Source organism: Drosophila arizonae, chromosome 3 (genome assembly GCF_054131065.1).
Source record: "Drosophila arizonae isolate 15081-1271.41 chromosome 3, UAZ_ARI_1.0, whole genome shotgun sequence".
In the NCBI taxonomy this organism is placed as follows: Eukaryota; Metazoa; Arthropoda; class Insecta; order Diptera; family Drosophilidae; genus Drosophila; species Drosophila arizonae.
In genome coordinates this window covers 25690895-25708894 of record NC_142923.1, presented here as the reverse complement: position 1 = coordinate 25708894, position 18000 = coordinate 25690895, and the positions used below count along the sequence as shown (strand labels likewise).

The window sequence follows — 18000 nt, the reverse complement described above, 5'->3', positions numbered from 1 at the left end:
TGCATATAAATTTTTTTTGTTAGCACAGCCTGTCGCCCAACCGAAATGGAAGCGCTTTCATCGCGGGACAGCACAGTAAGTGGAGCTGCATTATAAATTTAACAAATTCAATATTTATTTTTTGTTCGTATCAGTCAGCGTTTTTTTTACACCCGCTGCATTAAAAAGAAAGAACATATTGCATAAATTTTAATCTCTATCCACTTCTACCTCATTTCGATCAGCTGAGAGAAAAAGCTCCCCGAAAGCTTTCTTTTTGATCTGTTTATAATCTCGCATTCTCTATGCCCATAGCCACTATTTACCAATGTACGATTATTTTGTAAATAATATATCCAATGAAGGTTAATTAAGTCTAATTATTTTGGGGCCATGCGGCGCGTCTCTGTAGGTTTTTAGCTCTCCAAGCTGGGTATGGGGTCGCTGTTAATATATGCAGGTAGCCAGCGACCAAGGTAGGGTGGGCACGGTCGGTCGCCTTAAATATCAAAGGCCGACGTTCGCTGAGCAAGCACATATTTGCTTGCGAAGCGAGACCCAGCTTGGACGGGTATGTTTGTGTGTGTATAAATCTGTTCTATCTCTCTCTCTCTCTCTCTCTCTCTCTCTCTCTCTTCTTTCCTCTCTTCGAAGTAAGTGGCCGAAGACAATCGTTCGCACGCGATTTTTATTAATAAATATATTTTGGCAGCGCTAGGAGTCGCAGTTCCCCTCCTCTTACCCCTTCCCTTCTCCCGATGACCCATTGGCCGGATCCAGCGCGTGCACTGCTCCAAGCCTCCTACTCCACCATCAGCGCTTTATAATGTAACTCGTTACAGAATTAATTTTAAAATCATATATTTATTTGGCGCCCAACGTGGGGCCCAACAGTCCGGCAGCCCCGACAACAATCGATTCAAGTCATTATCAGCTGACTTATTTTATCTCTTCGATTTGTCGCGGTTCACTTGCAAAAGCAATTATGTATTCCAGTCTATTAAATGGGACGTGCGAACCTAATATTACATATTCTTGTAGCTGGATGTGGATTTCAATGGACACGCTCTATTATCCTCCGCGCAATGAAATTGTGGTATCGCCGCCTTAATGACTATAATTTTAGTCATGAATAGGGTTTATGTCATTTTTGCTTCTGTTTCGTTTTGTACTCTTCACTAAAATTTTCTACTTTCTTAGCACCTTTGTACCCGTCTAAATTTATCTAATGGATGTGTTCGCATGGTACCCCAAAATCGTATGTAATTGAAATATTCTTTTGAATTTGGTTTACTTATTATTTTATTTTTTTTTGCAGTTACTGTTTTGCAGATTTAATTTCGTTTGCTCTCTTCAGTTTTTTTGCTTTTATATAGGGAATTATCAATTAGTTGATTTATTGTGTTCCTTTTCTTTTTTTATTTATTATTTTTTTTTAGTTAGTTTAACTGAATTATTTAATTCTTTATTATTCCTACTAGTTAATAGTCAGTTAATTTTTTTTACTTACTTGCCATTTCTTTGCAATATAGTTGCCAATTATATCGATTCGAAAATGCCTTTAACGCGTAGTAGCGAAAATTTATCCCGGCCTGACGAGCCTATCATAAACTGTTTTATTTGTACAGAATCTATTATTAATGAAAGCCAGCTATTTAAAACAAGTTGTGGCCATACCTTTCATCAATCGTGTTTTAACACCAAGATAGCTAATAAGACAGTCTGTCCAGTGTGTAAACAGTCGCTGCGATTACCGAGTGTTGACGTCAGTACAGAATCTTTAAAGGATAAGCCATCAGGGTCGAATGTAGCAACTAAAACTAGATCCCAGGCAAGAAAGACAGCAACCTTCAATATGTCTGAAGGCGATATTTCGTCACCTGCCTTAGTTTCTTCAGTGGCGCCCCCCCTTACTCCAGACTTGGCTACAATAATAGCTGACGCCATTTCTGCCGCTTCACTTCGGCAAACAGAATTGATAGCTCAGATTTCTATGAGGCAAAGTGAGACGCTGTCGCAGGTGATAGAGAGTGGCTTCCAGAAACTGCTTTCATCATCTGCAGAGCCGCATACAAGTCGCAGTCCCATACTGCCAGTGCAAGATAATACCAGCAATCTTGGCCAACAAGAGTTTCAACCAGCTTCAACTGTATCTGGCACCCATTCAAACAATAGATTTACGTCATTAGGAACGGATTTGCGACCAGATCGCATCAGCCAAATTATTTCAAATTGGAAGGTACGTTTCAATGGCAAAACGGCCTTGTCAGTAGAAGATTTCATTTATCGAACTGAAGCTCTTACGCATCAGACTCTAGAAGGCAATTTTGAGCTGTTGTCTAGATACGTTAGCAACCTCTTTGATGGTAGTGCGAGTGATTGGTTTTGGCGCTATCACAAAAGTGTGCCTGGGATTCGCTGGCAAGAACTTTGTTTTGCACTTAGAGAGCAATTTAATGATGATAGAACTGACCTTCATATCCGAGCTGCCATAGATAGGCGTAAGCAAAAGATAGGCGAACCCTTCGATGAGTTCCATGAGGCCATCGTATCACTTGCAGACAAACTTTCGAGTCCCTTGCGTGAGTTATCTCTACTCCAAATTCTCCGTAATAATTTGCTCCCTGAAATTCAGCATGAACTTCTTTATGAGAGAATTGAAAGAGTTGCTCAGCTACGTCAGTTGGTGCGCACACGCGAAATTTTCTTGCAAACGATTGGCAAGCCATTGGTGAATAGGCCGCATCCTATACCTATGCCACGTCGCTCAGTAAATGGAATCGCAATAGAGCACGAGTCTTCGGATGAGGACGTCGACAGTCCAGAAGTATCAGCAGTAAATTTACTGTGCTGGAACTGTAATGCGACAGGGCACAGGTACCAAGATTGTACTGCGGAACGTCGAGTATTTTGTTATGGTTGTGGCAAACCCGACACGTATAAGCCTTCGTGCATGAAATGCAACAAGCATTCAAAAAACTTGTCAGCCCGTGCACCGTCGACCAGTGCACGCAAACAAATGAAGTCGACATCAACCAACACATAGATTTTCAGTCCGTTGACTATACCAACGACCCAATTACGACCTCACAACTTTATGATGCCCATTCCGAAACAATACACACACAAATAAGCTCCAAATCTCGCTCTCAACTACGTCGTATCTCAGCAAAAAAACGTCATAAGATAGAGCAGAAGCAGCTAATGTTAGCTGTGATAGCAAACGCTCAAGATATTAGGCCATATGCAAATGTTAGTTTATTAGGAAAGAGTATTACTGGCCTAATGGACACAGGCGCTTCCATAAGCTGTATTGGTGGTGAATTTTGTAATCATGTTCTTAATTCAAATATCGTATTTAAGCCTCTGAATTCAGCTGTACGTACTGCAGATGGCAAGGCACAGAATATAATAGGCAAAATCACTACAGAAATCAAATTTAAAAATGAAGCTAGAATGTTGACATTTTATATAGTACCCTCCTTATCTCAAGATTTATATTTAGGGATAGATTTTTGGACCCAATTTAATCTTCTTCCACTGGAGGTGGTGCCCACAGTCAATAATTTGTCTTCTTTAGAGGATCGCAACCTAAAGCCACTTACAGTCACGCAGCATCAATTGCTGCTGCAACACATTAACATGTTCCCTTCTTTTGCTAAACTGGGCTTGGGACGAACAACTCTTCTTTCGCATGAGATTAATGTCGCCGGAGCCGCTCCAATTAAGCAACGTCATTATCCAGTTTCACCAGCAGTAGAAAAGTTAATGTATGAAGAGCTGGACAGAATGCTTAAATTAGGCGTGATAGAGGAGTCACAAAGCGCTTGGTCTTCTCCGGTTGTGTTAGTTCGCAAACCAGGAAAGGTTCGTTTGTGTTTAGATAGCAGGCGTGTTAATGCGGTTACCGTTAAGGATGCGTATCCTATGCCGTTCATTGATGGTATTCTTAGTAGGCTACCAAAAGCTGAATTCATAACCAGCTTAGATTTAAAAGATGCTTTCTGGCAAATTCCACTAGAGCCGAAGTCACGCGATAAAACCGCATTTAGCGTACCTGGTAGGCCATTGTATCAATACACTGTTATGCCTTTTGGGCTTTGTAATGCTCCACAGACAATGTCGAAGTTGATGGATAGAATAATACCCACTAATCTGCGTCGTGAAGTTTTTATCTATTTAGATGACTTGTTGGTAGTTTCAGATACTTTCGAACGACATCTAAATGTCCTAAAAGAGTTGGCAAATCACATAAAAACAGCAGGTTTGACCATCAATATTGAGAAAAGTAATTTCTGTCTCAAAGAGGTAAAATATTTAGGTCATGTGATTGGCAATGGCACAGTTAGCACAGACCCAGATAAAATTGTATCTATTACAGAATTCCCAGTCCCGAGGTCAGTCAAACAAGTTAGGCGGTTTTTAGGTATGACGGGATGGTATAATAAATTTATTCAGAACTATGCCACCATTGCATCCCCTATAACAGACACGCTGAAACATAAACAAAAATTTGTATGGGGTGAATCAGCTCAAAAAGCGTTCGAAGAACTCAAGGAGAAGCTTAGTACGGCTCCAGTTTTGCATAGTCCAAATTTTGACAGACCATTCTCTATACACTGCGATGCCAGCCATACAGGTGTTGGTGCTGTGTTAGTCCAGGTAACAGAGAATAATGAAGAGGTACCGGTGGCTTTTATGTCTCGTAAACTTAACCGTTGTCAAAGGAATTATTCCGTAACGGAAAAAGAATGTCTGGCAGCTATTTTAGCGATAAAAAAATTTAGAGCTTATGTTGAAGGACAAGAATTTTCTGTAGTCACAGATCATGCTTCTCTAAAATGGCTCATGTCTCAAACTGACTTGAGTTCTCGGTTAGCAAGGTGGGCTTTAAAACTTCAGGGTTATGATTTTAAAATAGTCCATAGAAAAGGCAGTCAAAACATTGTACCAGATGCTTTATCACGGGTGTACACAGAAGATGTGTCTGCAATCTCAGCCGATTGTCTAGTGGATCTCGACTCAGTTCATTTTAAGACATCTGATTATCTAGAACTTAAAGCCAAAATATTAGCCAATCCATCTAGATCACCAGATGTGAAGGTAGTTGACGATTATATATATCGGAGAGCTGATCACGCGTCGGGTGAGAAAGTAGCCGATGATCTGTGTTGGAAACTTTGGGTTCCCCAATCGCTGGTTCCAGAAGTCCTTAAGAAGGCCCACGAGCCTCCACTAGCTTCTCACCCAGGCATAAACAAGATGCTAGATAAGCTGCGCCGCTATCTTTATTGGCCGAAAATGGTAGTAGATGTAAAAAAATTCGTTAATAATTGCGAAAGTTGCAAGTGCAACAAGCACCCAAATTACACACTACGTCCACCCTTAGGAAAATCGGGTTCAACGCAACGCGTGTTCCAAAAACTTTATATTGACTTTCTAGGTCCATATCCGCGAAGTCGCACCGGGAATATAGGAGTCTTTGTTGTTTTAGACCATATGTCGAAATTTCCTTTTTTGAAACCCGTCAAAAATTTGACTGCCGACGCCATCACAGACTATTTAGAACAGGATTTGTTTCATTGCTTCGGAGTTCCTGAAACTATAGTCTCTGACAACGGTGTACAGTTCAAGTCTCAGTTGTTCAACGCATTGTTACAAAAGTATGGAGTTAATCATACATATACGGCCGTTTATTCCCCACAAGCAAATGCTTCGGAGCGAGTCAACCGATCGGTGATAGCAGCAATAAAGTCATATATTGCACCTGACCAAAAAGATTGGGACGCTCATCTAAGCTCCATCTGTTGCGCTCTGCGTTCAGACGTGCATTCGGCTATCGGCACAAGCCCTTATCGAATAGCCTTTGGCCAAAATATGGTGACCAATGCATCCACGTACAAACTGCTACGTAATTTAAACTTCTTAGAAGATCGCGCTATTCAATTTAATCGTGACGATTCATTTGATCTTATACGCGACAGGGCAAAGGATTGCATGCAACAACAACGTAATCGAAACGAGAAGATCTATAATATGCGTTGTCGTGACGTTTCGTTTGTGGTAGGTCAGGAAGTTTACAGGCGTAATTTTCAACAGAGTAATTTTGTACGGGGCTTCAATGCGAAACTAGCTCCGAACTTCGTAAAGGCAAGAATTAAGAAAAAACTTGGCAATAGTTATTATGAAATTGAAGATTTGCAGGGTCGCTTGATTGGTAAATACCATGCAAAAGACCTAAAACAATAATCGCAGAGTCCAGCGCGAATCACCCTATAGTGTGATTTTGGTAGGGGGGTCTTGTAGTGGCGCTGGAATAGAGAAAAAAGGAAGCAGCCTAAAAGTAGGCAATCCGCTGAGCTTGGAGTGGCTTAGAAAATTTGATCACGCGATCACGAATGTGGCAATCCCAAATCTGGATCAATAACAGGAGAAATTGTCACTCTCACCTAGGCCATAAAAAAACTGTTCCCAAGCGATGACTTGCCGCTTCATGGGATCGGCCATATTTTCCTCTTTCTTTTTCCGATCCCAACCACCGACTGAAAAGGTTGTTGCTAAATCACGCTGTGAATAGTGAAAAGGGACTTTGAAACTTAAAGAAAAAAAAAGTTTTTTTAAATTCAAGTGCTATTTCTTTTGTGCAAGTGCCAAACTATTCGGTAAGAAGAAAGTAGTGGCATTTCCAAAGGGCAGAACATATGCCTAAAATAATCTCGCACAAACCTCTTTGCAGGTTTGGCACCCAGCAAAAATTTTAATTTTTTTTTGCCAAAGTGCTATTGCGGCGCACAACTAAATCTTTACATCGGCGCACAACTAAATCTTTACATCGGCGCACAACCAAATCTTTGCATCGGCGCACAACCAAATCTTTGCATCGGCGCACAACTAAATCTTTGCATCGGCGCACAACTAAATCTTTGCATCTGCGCACAACTAAATCTTTGCATCGGCGCACAACTAAATCTTTGCATCTGCGCACAACCAAATATCAGCAGTGCTGCAGAATACCGCATCATACATATATCTCCGCACCTGCACCTGTTGCACAATAATCATTGCCTTTTTTATTTAAGAAGTCCCACTTTTGGCGAATATTGATGTACTAATTTGTATTATAGGCACCGAGTTCATTTTTTTTTTCTTTTTTTATTTCACCATGAATATAATATAATAGTTAAATAGTAGAATAATTTAAATATAACTTTAGTCATTAAGTTTAACCTCCTCCCGATGAATATTTTCCCCATTCGTAGTTTATGCATTATATTTTTTTTGCAGTTGCATATAAATTTTTTTTGTTAGCACAGCCTGTCGCCCAACCGAAATGGAAGCGCTTTCATCGCGGGACAGCACAGTAAGTGGAGCTGCATTATAAATTTAACAAATTCAATATTTATTTTTTGTTCGTATCAGTCAGCGTTTTTTTTACACCCGCTGCATTAAAAAGAAAGAACATATTGCATAAATTTTAATCTCTATCCACTTCTACCTCATTTCGATCAGCTGAGAGAAAAAGCTCCCCGAAAGCTTTCTTTTTGATCTGTTTATAATCTCGCATTCTCTATGCCCATAGCCACTATTTACCAATGTACGATTATTTTGTAAATAATATATCCAATGAAGGTTAATTAAGTCTAATTATTTTGGGGCCATGCGGCGCGTCTCTGTAGGTTTTTAGCTCTCCAAGCTGGGTATGGGGTCGCTGTTAATATATGCAGGTAGCCAGCGACCAAGGTAGGGTGGGCACGGTCGGTCGCCTTAAATATCAAAGGCCGACGTTCGCTGAGCAAGCACATATTTGCTTGCGAAGCGAGACCCAGCTTGGACGGGTATGTTTGTGTGTGTATAAATCTGTTCTATCTCTCTCTCTCTCTCTCTCTCTCTCTCTCTCTCTTCTTTCCTCTCTTCGAAGTAAGTGGCCGAAGACAATCGTTCGCACGCGATTTTTATTAATAAATATATTTTGGCAGCGCTAGGAGTCGCAGTTCCCCTCCTCTTACCCCTTCCCTTCTCCCGATGACCCATTGGCCGGATCCAGCGCGTGCACTGCTCCAAGCCTCCTACTCCACCATCAGCGCTTTATAATGTAACTCGTTACACTATATAAAATGTGATTACTTTAGTACTTAAAAAGATTTTAAATAATAATCGATTTTCGAAAATTCCATGTATTGACTATCTTCTATTAGGTGTACCACAAACAATTCTTAAAATATTACACTGTAAACAAAAATCTAATACACTTACATATTTCGAAAGCAGTATACCCTGCCTGAACATATTCAGGGTATAAAAGACATTTTGATTGACATTCAATTATTGCACATACGTATGTCAAATCAACGATTTCGAATATATATGTTTCCAATTCGATCTGTGCGTCGAGTCAGCTTTAATAAGTTTGATACGCCTTTCAATTTGCCGCTCACTGTTCGAGTGGTTTCGGGTCTGCCTGGCATCTATTTTTATCCGGGAATACGAATACGGGTATACGAGTAAGCTCTGTAAGAGCATCCGCATTTGTCAACATCTTTCAATTGGTTAGCTTGTGAAATGGATGCGATTCGTAATGCTCTCGGGCTCGACTCGTTAATGACTGTTAATGAACTTCAGCGTGCTTACGGCTCGGATTCACGTGAATGCTGAGCTTTGAACTGTAACTCGTTTACAATTGGGAATTGGGAAGATGAGAAAATTTGCGGTAACTGAAAAGACCGAAAATAAAACCTGTTTTGTGGGTTGTTATATATCAAATAGTTGATATTTATGGGCGATGATTCAATGTTTTTGTCTCTCTGCTCTTTGTTGATGCTTAACACCTGCAGCTCTGCAAATATTGCAAATACTGACGTCTACACGTCTTCACTTCGTCTGTAAATAGCGATTATATCCCTGTGTATAACCGGACTTATCAGATGAAGCAGGTGGAAGAGAAAGCTTCAGTCGCTTATTTATTAATTAGGAATGAGCTTCGAATGAGCGGTTCCAGGAAAAGATTATTAAGATCTCAAGATTGATGATTTGAGTTTTTAAATTATCTACTATTAATCAACCAAAAAAAAAAAAACAGAAATCTCAAACTCGAGCTTCGAGATCTAGCGGACTCCATCGAATGCAGCCAATTGCGCTTTATATGCATTATATATTTTTACTTCACTTCATCAACCATAATTCCACAACTATAATTCGCCTAGTTTATGAGACTGTGAATGAAAAAATTTCCACCGATTTGATGTGAGACTTGCAATTACACATTGTTTGATTATTCAATTATCGTGTGACTGCAATATGTATCAATATTTGATCAACTGATCATAGACATATTTATTTAATTTACTGCAAGCGTTTTTTCGGTCGATACAATTAAGATCTGTTTAAGATCTCACTGTTGGGAATGAAATAATTTTTTAATTATCGGTAACGTTAAAAAATGCTTAATCCAATATATTTTAAATTATAAGTAGTGCAGATTATTCAGATCACTCAAATTGATGTCTGAGGAGAACATCGTGAAGACATTCCTTGACAATTCTTAAATCTTTTCCGTCATTAGTTGTTTACTTCTGAATAGTTATTTATTAATAGCTTCACGGAAAATATATTATATTCTCAGCAAGCAAAGCTTATCGAATAATCAAAAATATTATGCAGCAACAAAAACGTATTGTTTTTTGTGACTTTTGTTAATTTGATTATCATCCATTATACCATTAAGTCGTTGTGCATATAATGAATGATATTTATAGATTGTTTTAATGTTCACAGATCAATAGCTGCCTAAAAGTATGTTCTGTCAGTTTTTCAATGGCCTCGTTGACCAATTTTAAAGCCATTCACAATTTAACAACCTGTGCGGCGCGATTGTGTGGCCCAATTCACAGAATCTTTGCCCCGGCTGCTTATCGTTTAAACTGTTAAATAAACAAAACAAATGCGTAAATATATCGCAGCTTTACATGTACTACAGTATACTGGGATATAAGTGGGATTATATATGTATAAATATGTATATATGTACATACATATTTTTGTAAAAGTACATATGTAAAAGATATAAGTATAAATATAACCAGTCTAACGAGAGGAAATGGATTTATACAATTATATCTTTATATATAGTATATGTCATTTTTATAATTGCAAGACCAAAATTATCAGGCAATAAGCTTTGAATTATTATGTCTTACAATTCGTATACTCTTTCGCCATACAAATTGGATAAAAGTTAAATTGAAAACCTTTCCTGAATGAATGAAGAAATTCCAAAATCTGTATACCTTTATTATAATAATTTAATAATATAATATTTAACTTATTGACCATTTTATCTGAAATAAGTATGAATATATGTATGTTGACATACAAAATAATAAAAATGTTAGATTTGCTACTTGAGTACAGAGTATTTAATAGCCGACTAATATGTGCAAACGTTTTGGGCGAAATGACGGTGACAGAGAGCCCATTTACGTTATTGCTTTTACTGCGTCAAGACGAGTACCCGATTGAGTGCTTGCGCGTGTAAGCTCCGAAACGCAATGTGAAGTCTACACACGCACACATACACACACACACTCATCCACTCTTTCTCTTTCGCTCGCGTGTGCGCTCTCTTGGTTCGCAATCTCGTTGACGCGCTCATTCGATCAGCACGAAGCTCTCTCCGAAAACTCGAACTCACGAGTCGGAGTTGTGCTTCCGTCGGCACATCGGCACGTCGGCAATGAGCGCACGGTGACGAAATGTAATCAAAGCTCTTGTATATCGCGATCTGAGCTGAGCAAACGCTCCGAGTCTGAGTCAGATTAACGAACACAGGTGCGACAGCTGAAAACTCCGCTCTCTGACGCTCTCCTTCTCGCTCTATGGCGCTCGTTGTTGGTTGTTGAGAGCGCCATTATGCTATCGGCGAGATACATTTGGCCACAACCACATCAGTTGCCGATAAAACGCCAAGCTGCTTCCACGCTCCACGCTGCGCCAATAAATCACACGCATTCCACGACGAAACATCAATGTAATTTTCTTCGCTATTTCAGCGGCAGCAACAGCAACAACAACATCAGAAATAACTAACAACAAAGCAAGAGCATTCCGCAACGGGATAAAACACAGTTAACTCCACGCCTCAAGTTGTTCCAGAGTTTTCCAAAATGTGCCGCTGTTTGCAGAAGTAAGCGGACCCTAACTTTTTTCTGTATTTTATTTTATTTCATTTTCGCTTTATACACTTACCGCTAACATTTGAATTCCATCACCCCTCCCGCTCCCACTCGCACGCAAACACCTTTCAGCTGCCTGGAAGATTGTTACTGGAACTGCTTTGAGGAGCGATTCTGCTATGATGAATCAATCGGTAAGTTTCAATTTACATTTATGTAGCTCTATTTTGCAGCTCACCAACCACTCTGTTCACTCTCAATGGGGAGCCTCATCTTTTTTTTTAGTTGGACAGTTGAGGGCTAGCCGGTGCATGTTTACCTACGTGTTGCCATGTACATGTACGCACACACACGCACCCACACACACATAATTTTGAGCTGGTGTGCGTGTGTATTTCGCATTTGAGTCGCTAAAGTTATGCGACCGACGTAGACAATGTAGTCTTGAGTGTCAGTAGGAGAGGGAAAGCGAGAAGAAGAGAGAGCAACTGAGTACTGAGTGGTAAAGAGAGTAAGAGGGAGAGCGATATAGAGAGACGCAAGGCAAGACGTGATTGGCATTTAAACGTTTGCAAAAAAAAGTATAGAAAACCAAAACACTTGATAAATTTGATTGAAATCATATTAATTATGAAAATAATTGAATGGATTGGTGACTAAAACTAGATAGTAGTCAGCTTGTTGTTGAGTTAAAAAAACATGAGTTCAGTTGTAGCTTACAAGAGATAAAAGATAATTATGATGATAATGATAATGATAATGCTGCTGTTAGCCAAGTTATTCTAATATTATTTATCTACATTGCCTTGCAGCCAACTATAATGCCGAAGAGGATGAGGAGTATTTGGCCTCCCAGAAGCGTGGCACCATCATTGGACGAGTTCAGCCCACGGTGCAAGACAACAATCATCTATTGACAGTTCCACAACCCATTTGCGACCAGCCAGTGGGCCTAATGAGGTACTAATTGACACAGCAAACAAAGCGTCAACTCGCCGCGCAATAATTTGTCAGCTTTGATTGATTTGCCTGTAAATCTGATTTGGTTGCTTAATGCTGGCACTGGGCACTGGGCACTGGGCACAGGGCACATTGGGAATTTAATATTTGCCAATCGCATTGGCAGTTTTTCTGTTGTATTGTAGAACTTTCAATTATCTGTACTCAATATTGATGTATTTTTGCACAGCGCCAAAATTCATGAGGAGGATTATCGGCGCGTGACCCAAACGAATGTGCCGATGCTTGGACCGGAGATATTGGCAGTGTTCGCCAACTCGCAGATCTTCCAGGATCATCAGCCAACCAAGCTAAATCGCATCAGCACAAAGACATTCTTGGCCGGCGTCCATTCGCCCAACAAGGAGGCGCCCACCACGCCGCGACTCAGCGAACAGGAGCGCCTCTTGCGACGCCTCGAAGGTAATGATGGCCCCAGCCACGCCCAAATTGTTAGTGGCAGCGCCAGTGGCAAAACTAGTGGTAAGACCACGCGCAGCAGTAGCATCATCTCCGGCGGTGCGCCCAAGGTGAAGTTCTACTTGAGCTGAGTAGAGCGAGTATCCAGCAGCGAGCCAAAAACAGAAAAGAAAAGAAAAGAAAAGAAGAACAACTTACGAATTCCAAACTGTGGCCGTAGCAGTAGCAGTATTTGTGCCAAAGATACTTACATACATACACACTTACACAGACAGACACATATAGACACACATATATGGACGACAAGAACTTTCGCTTAGTACCTACACCACAAAATGTGACCTAATATTATTACTAATTAGCCATAAGTATTGATAACCAGCCAGTAAAGAGTGAGAAGCGACAAGTCGACAATGAAAATATTTACCAACAGTTTAGCATTTAGTAGTATTATTTTATACACGTATTGTTACTTTTTAAGTTTTTCGTTTGTTAGACCTTGTAATGTTAACATACACACATGCATATACATATATAACATATATTGAACCTGATTAGCTGATGTGTTTAAAGTTAATCAAAGTTGATGAAAAACTGAAAAATGAAAATGAAAACACAAAAACCATAAAACTAAACACAAACTCAACTTGTGCCTTTTATAAATGTGAAATATTTTAGGTTTAATTAAGCAAGCTCTGATTATATTATATTTGGAATTGAGTTAGAAATTCCTGATGTAACTGGGCTTATGTACCCTTTTTGCAGATGGTAATTGAAAAACTTGAACGATTTTGAATCATTCTGTAACTCGAATTAGCAATTCAGAAGTCTTCTATTTATATATTACCATCTGATTATCAAGCTAAGAAAATGCAATGAGTCACATTAATATCATATACAGATATGCTTCGAATTTTCCGTATACGGTATAACACAGCGGAAATCTTTTTATTATGTATTACTTTATTTTATGGGTTCGAAAGTTCTCTTGTGATATGGGCAACCAGTGACGAATTATTGATATCTGAATGGTGCACACTTTTGCTGGTCTTGAGTCATAAGCTTTGGTATATATACGTCAGATTTCAGAAACGATTTATTGCTTGATGAATGTATGGATAACGAGAAGTTGCTCTGGATCATATACTATTTGGATAGTCTAGTCTATTGAATGACTATGTCGAAGTGGTGGCATTAAGATTGGGAACAGAATTTATTCTGTTACCTTTCGAAGTGCACCTCAACAGATAAGGTTAATTTTTTTCCGTAATCGGCAATGTTCCTATCAACTCTATATAAGTGTAGGACGTAAATCAGTTTTGTTTTGTTTTTATTTTTTACCCTGTACTCATTCAAAGTGCGAAATAATGGGTATAATAAAGATTTATACAATATATGACAAAGGAGGCATTTTCGAAATGCCATTTGATTTCATCAAGTGAAGTTGTTTTGAAATAATTTTTATTATGGGGCTTAACAAGCTTTAAAAAACAAATGTTTAATGTATGGATAAAAATAGTTTTTTTTACATCTTTTTAACTTCTTAGTAAATTACATAATATCCATTATATAAGAACTTTTACTATTCGCAAGAGGTTTTGAAATAAACACTTCAAGTTCAAAAAAGCTGTATTCATTTTAATATAAATACAAAAAATATAAATATAAAACATAGATTTAGAATACATTTTTAATATTATATCGAGTATCTAAAAGACCATATAGGGCATCTGTTAACGGGGACTCATAACTCTGGCACTCTCACTTGCCTTGTTTGCTCTACTGATAACTAGTAATAAAATTTGTGCCCTGATAAGGTGATACGAATTCTTTTCTTCTCTTGTTTCTGCCTGCATACATATATAATATGTTTATACCTATAAATACAATATTTGTTTCTATATATACAAAAACAAAAGCAAAAACTCAGGTTTTTTCTGATTATTTAATTTCTGATGACATATGCAGCAATTATATGCAAACTTCTGAATAGATTTTGATATAACGTTTAAAATGTAGTAAATCTTATTTGTTATTTTATTCTTCTATATCTTATTCTCTTCTATTTCGCACTAGTAAATCGAAAGTTAAATCAAATCTCCTTTCATTTGGAGAATTATATCTAAAATATTTCTCTTCTCACATTTGCTTAGCATTTGATAGAGGATTGAAGCGTAAGAGTAGTGTAATACTCATTAATGCAATACTCATTCAATGAGCATTTAAATTCCAGCTGTTTTGCAACCAAGAATTTGCTAACTTAAATAAATTTAAATTAAATTTCATAACCTAAAACTTAAAAGTTTTTAGCACGCTGTAAATGTATTGAATTATTAATTATTCTCATTTCAGTGAGCTGCTAACTCATTGATTTATACTACTAATTAACGTGCTTTGCAAAGAATAAGAAAGTTTCAGTAGATAAGAAAATTAATGTCTGTTATTTCGATAATTGCAGCTTTTAATGCTCTACTCTATTCAATAGCTTAAGTAGGAATATAGTATATGGCTTCATAAATTAGTGGACAGCTTATTATAGTTAATTCAATTTTTACAATCGTTCAAGAAAGAGTATATTGGGTTTGCTCAATTTCCGTCATGCTATCGCACTTGAAATTTAAGACATCATCTGCTGTCAGGTCTATAAGGGCGTGGTATATGGAAAAATGCTGCATCTGGTGTAACAGAAAAGCTAGACATTAGAAATTTGAGTAATCCAGGAAAAGATTCAACTGTAGTTTGTTTACTGAACAAGTATTATGCAGTCAGTGTCGCCGAACTGCAACATTTTTAATAGCTTTAATTGCTGGTATTATCAACTTATGAATATGTGTAATACGTGTAAATGAAAGTTGTTCAGTTGGCTTTGCCTGACTGGAAAATACCTTGGATGCAGCAATGAACTAAAGCAATAAAGTTTAACTATTTTTTCTTTGCTTGCAATATTAGTATAATTTAGCAAGTTGTTTTAAATATTCCAAAAATAATATATATATAAATAATAATTGAATGTCAATATTTTCAACTAATATTCTGCATAATTTATTTTATTACAGCTGGTCTACAGGCCGATGCCACCGACTCCACAAAGGCCGAGCCAAGCGCCGAGGAAGCACCATCGCCCGAGAAACGGATCACGTTCACATTGGCCCCGTCGGAGTCCTCGCCGGAGGGCAGTCAGTCACTGACGCCGAAAAAGTTCGAGCCCATTGCCGAGGAAGAGAAGGAGGATGAGAAGGACACGGACGAGGTGATCTTGCGACCGCGTCTCATCAATCGCCATCCCCATCTCTTGCCCAGCACGAGCAGCCTCTCTTCCACGCCGAAGCGCACGCTTCGCGCGGCTAAAAGCGTGCCGCACATGTTTATGGCGGACAGTGATACGGACATATTCGCCATCACGGGCACTGGCAGCCAGATCAGCATGACGCCGGAGGTGCCCTCCATTTCCTTCAGCAATCTGCCGAAGAACTACGAGGACACGCCGACCATAGAAAAGTATCGCGTATCACAGAGTCTCTACTCCATACAGAATGCAAATGCGGCTCGCGCCTCACAGGATGATTACTCCATGCCGCGTTACTTCCGGCGATCCAATATGCCCCTAGCTCAAAGCACCGAAATTCTGCCCGGCAGCACATCGCTGGCCTCCATCTCGGCATCAGTGGGTTCGACATCCTCCTCCAAGGACGAACTGCGCCGCACCGAGCAGCCCAAGAGCAAACGCCTCCAAATGCTGCGTGGCAATCTGCCGCCGCTACTCATCCATTCCGTGTCCTTCAAGCGCAATCGGGAGGAGGGAAAACAAGTGGATTAGGGCTCTCTACATCTAATTATACTACTTATCTTGGCTTCGATGTGGTTAAGTCAGGCGCAATGTTGTGGTTGAAATCTATGCAATAGCCCATGGGCAGGCGTATTGGATTCCTTTTGTTTCTCTTGATCGACTCTATAATGCATATATATTGTATTTATGTTTCTGATCGAGACTATTAGAAGCAGTAGTTGGTCTATTCTTTCTGTCGGCTAATTTGTCCGTCTGTATGCTCTGGAAACTTTAAACGTACTTAGATTCTCGCATACAATAATGTTTTAAGTCATCGATAGCTAGCGATTAAAATCGATATTAAATATAAATATTTCATGCATTAGCCATTTCAAAAGTGAAAATTATAGATAAGTATTTAAAGATATATTATCTATATCTCAGATCAAGAGTTGCTCTAATTCTTTCTCTCTGCTATAAACAGCTATATTCGCGATTAAAGTATTTCTTATGTATTTATTTAAATCTGCTGTACACAAATTTGTAATATAAACCACATTCGATATTACTTAACTAAAATCGAAATTCCCTGGCATAAATATATATTATTTGTTTGTCTCTTTGTTTTTGTGCCAACGAGTTTCTTAGCTTTAAATACCAAGTGGACATATGTAACTACATAAATTTGATAGCTACTATAAGATCGATCAAAGTACGAAGTCTTTTATGCTCATGAACATGAACAAAATCTTATTATAATTACTTTTAGATTATGTTTATATACACATATAAACCTGTTAAAAGTCCATCCAAAAAAAATTCCATTCAAATAAAAATTGTTGAAATTTATAAACAAATTTAGTTTATATATAATTCACTTTATTTATATCTTTTAAATGTATATATATATAAATAATCCTTTTTTTTTTAATTCTCAAACATTGTATGTTTTATAATAATATTAGCATTTATATCAAGATACACAAAAGTTCTAAAAAATATCCAAATATATTTTTTTTAGCTTGTTTAAAAACAATTTTGCTTAAAATAATTAACTGCAAGGGCTTTCAATCTTCGGCACGCTGAATACATAAGTGTTTTCGTTTTTGAATTTGTCATAAATACATTTCTGTTTAAATAAACTTAGCTGTTTTGCAAATCAATTTCCTTTTACTATGCATTTAATTTAGCTTAAAATACTTACAACCCTCTGATTCACAATGAATCATTTCATAAGAGAAAGACGAAAGAACAATCATTCAGATTGTTTCAATTGTGGTTTTGCTGCTAATGTGCAACAATTTTAACTCTTTATAAATGCGAAACCATACCTTAAAGAACTCTCGTAACGAGCAGAAGTCTTCAAATGTGTCGAGCTATAGCGTTTGTTTTGCTTAGGATTTGCATATTTGGGAGCATATCTGTAAGTTGGGCCAGCATTGAAGGTGGGTTTAATATACGGCTTACATATATTTCAGTAAATTATAAAACTTCTCTTAGCTCTTCCAGTTAGTTGATTGAAGTATCGCCTTGAAGTTTATCCAAATATTATATCCAGATGAGTCAGGAACATTTATAGTGCTTCAGCTGAGTTCAGTGTGCTTAGAAATTTTCCCAAAACGATTTTTTCTGTTTAATAGAATTTATTTAACAGTTGATTGTCGAACG

The 18000-nt window shown here is 38.2% G+C and overlaps 2 protein-coding genes across 3 annotated transcripts; both read left to right on the top strand.

Annotated features, from left to right (window-relative positions):
- Positions 1-1258: 1258 nt before the first annotated feature.
- LOC149269959 (uncharacterized) lies at positions 1259-9058 on the top strand. The gene has a single exon (XM_089465607.1). It carries the CDS (start codon positions 1535-1537, stop codon positions 3023-3025), a length of 1491 nt encoding a protein of 496 aa, XP_089321733.1. The 5' UTR covers positions 1259-1534; the 3' UTR covers positions 3026-9058.
- Positions 9059-10825: 1767 nt separating this feature from the next.
- LOC108611134 (uncharacterized) lies at positions 10826-17495 on the top strand. Of its 2 annotated transcripts, none has more exons than XM_018003609.2 (5): positions 10826-11158; positions 11280-11341; positions 11960-12107; positions 12337-12569; positions 15623-17495. In XM_018003609.2, exons 1-5 carry the CDS (start codon positions 11139-11141, stop codon positions 16381-16383), a joined length of 1224 nt encoding a protein of 407 aa, XP_017859098.1. In that variant the 5' UTR covers positions 10826-11138; the 3' UTR covers positions 16384-17495. The 2 variants fall into 2 exon arrangements, with proteins under 2 accessions (XP_017859098.1, XP_089321735.1); XM_089465609.1 differs by having other exon boundaries at positions 11025-11158; positions 12337-12629.
- The last annotated feature ends 505 nt before the right edge of the window (positions 17496-18000 follow it).

Excerpts from the sequence above, each read along its gene's own strand:
- LOC108611134 (XM_089465609.1), top strand. The coding sequence starts at position 11,139 with ATGTGCCGCTGTTTGCAGAA. Across the intron at positions 11,159-11,279 it reads ATGTGCCGCTGTTTGCAGAA|CTGCCTGGAAGATTGTTACT; the intron begins GTAAGCGGACCC and ends AACACCTTTCAG. Across the intron at positions 12,630-15,622 it reads CGCCAGTGGCAAAACTAGTG|CTGGTCTACAGGCCGATGCC; the intron begins GTAAGACCACGC and ends ATTTTATTACAG.
- LOC149269959 (XM_089465607.1), top strand. The coding sequence starts at position 1,535 with ATGCCTTTAACGCGTAGTAGCGAAAATTTATCCCGGCCTGACGAGCCT.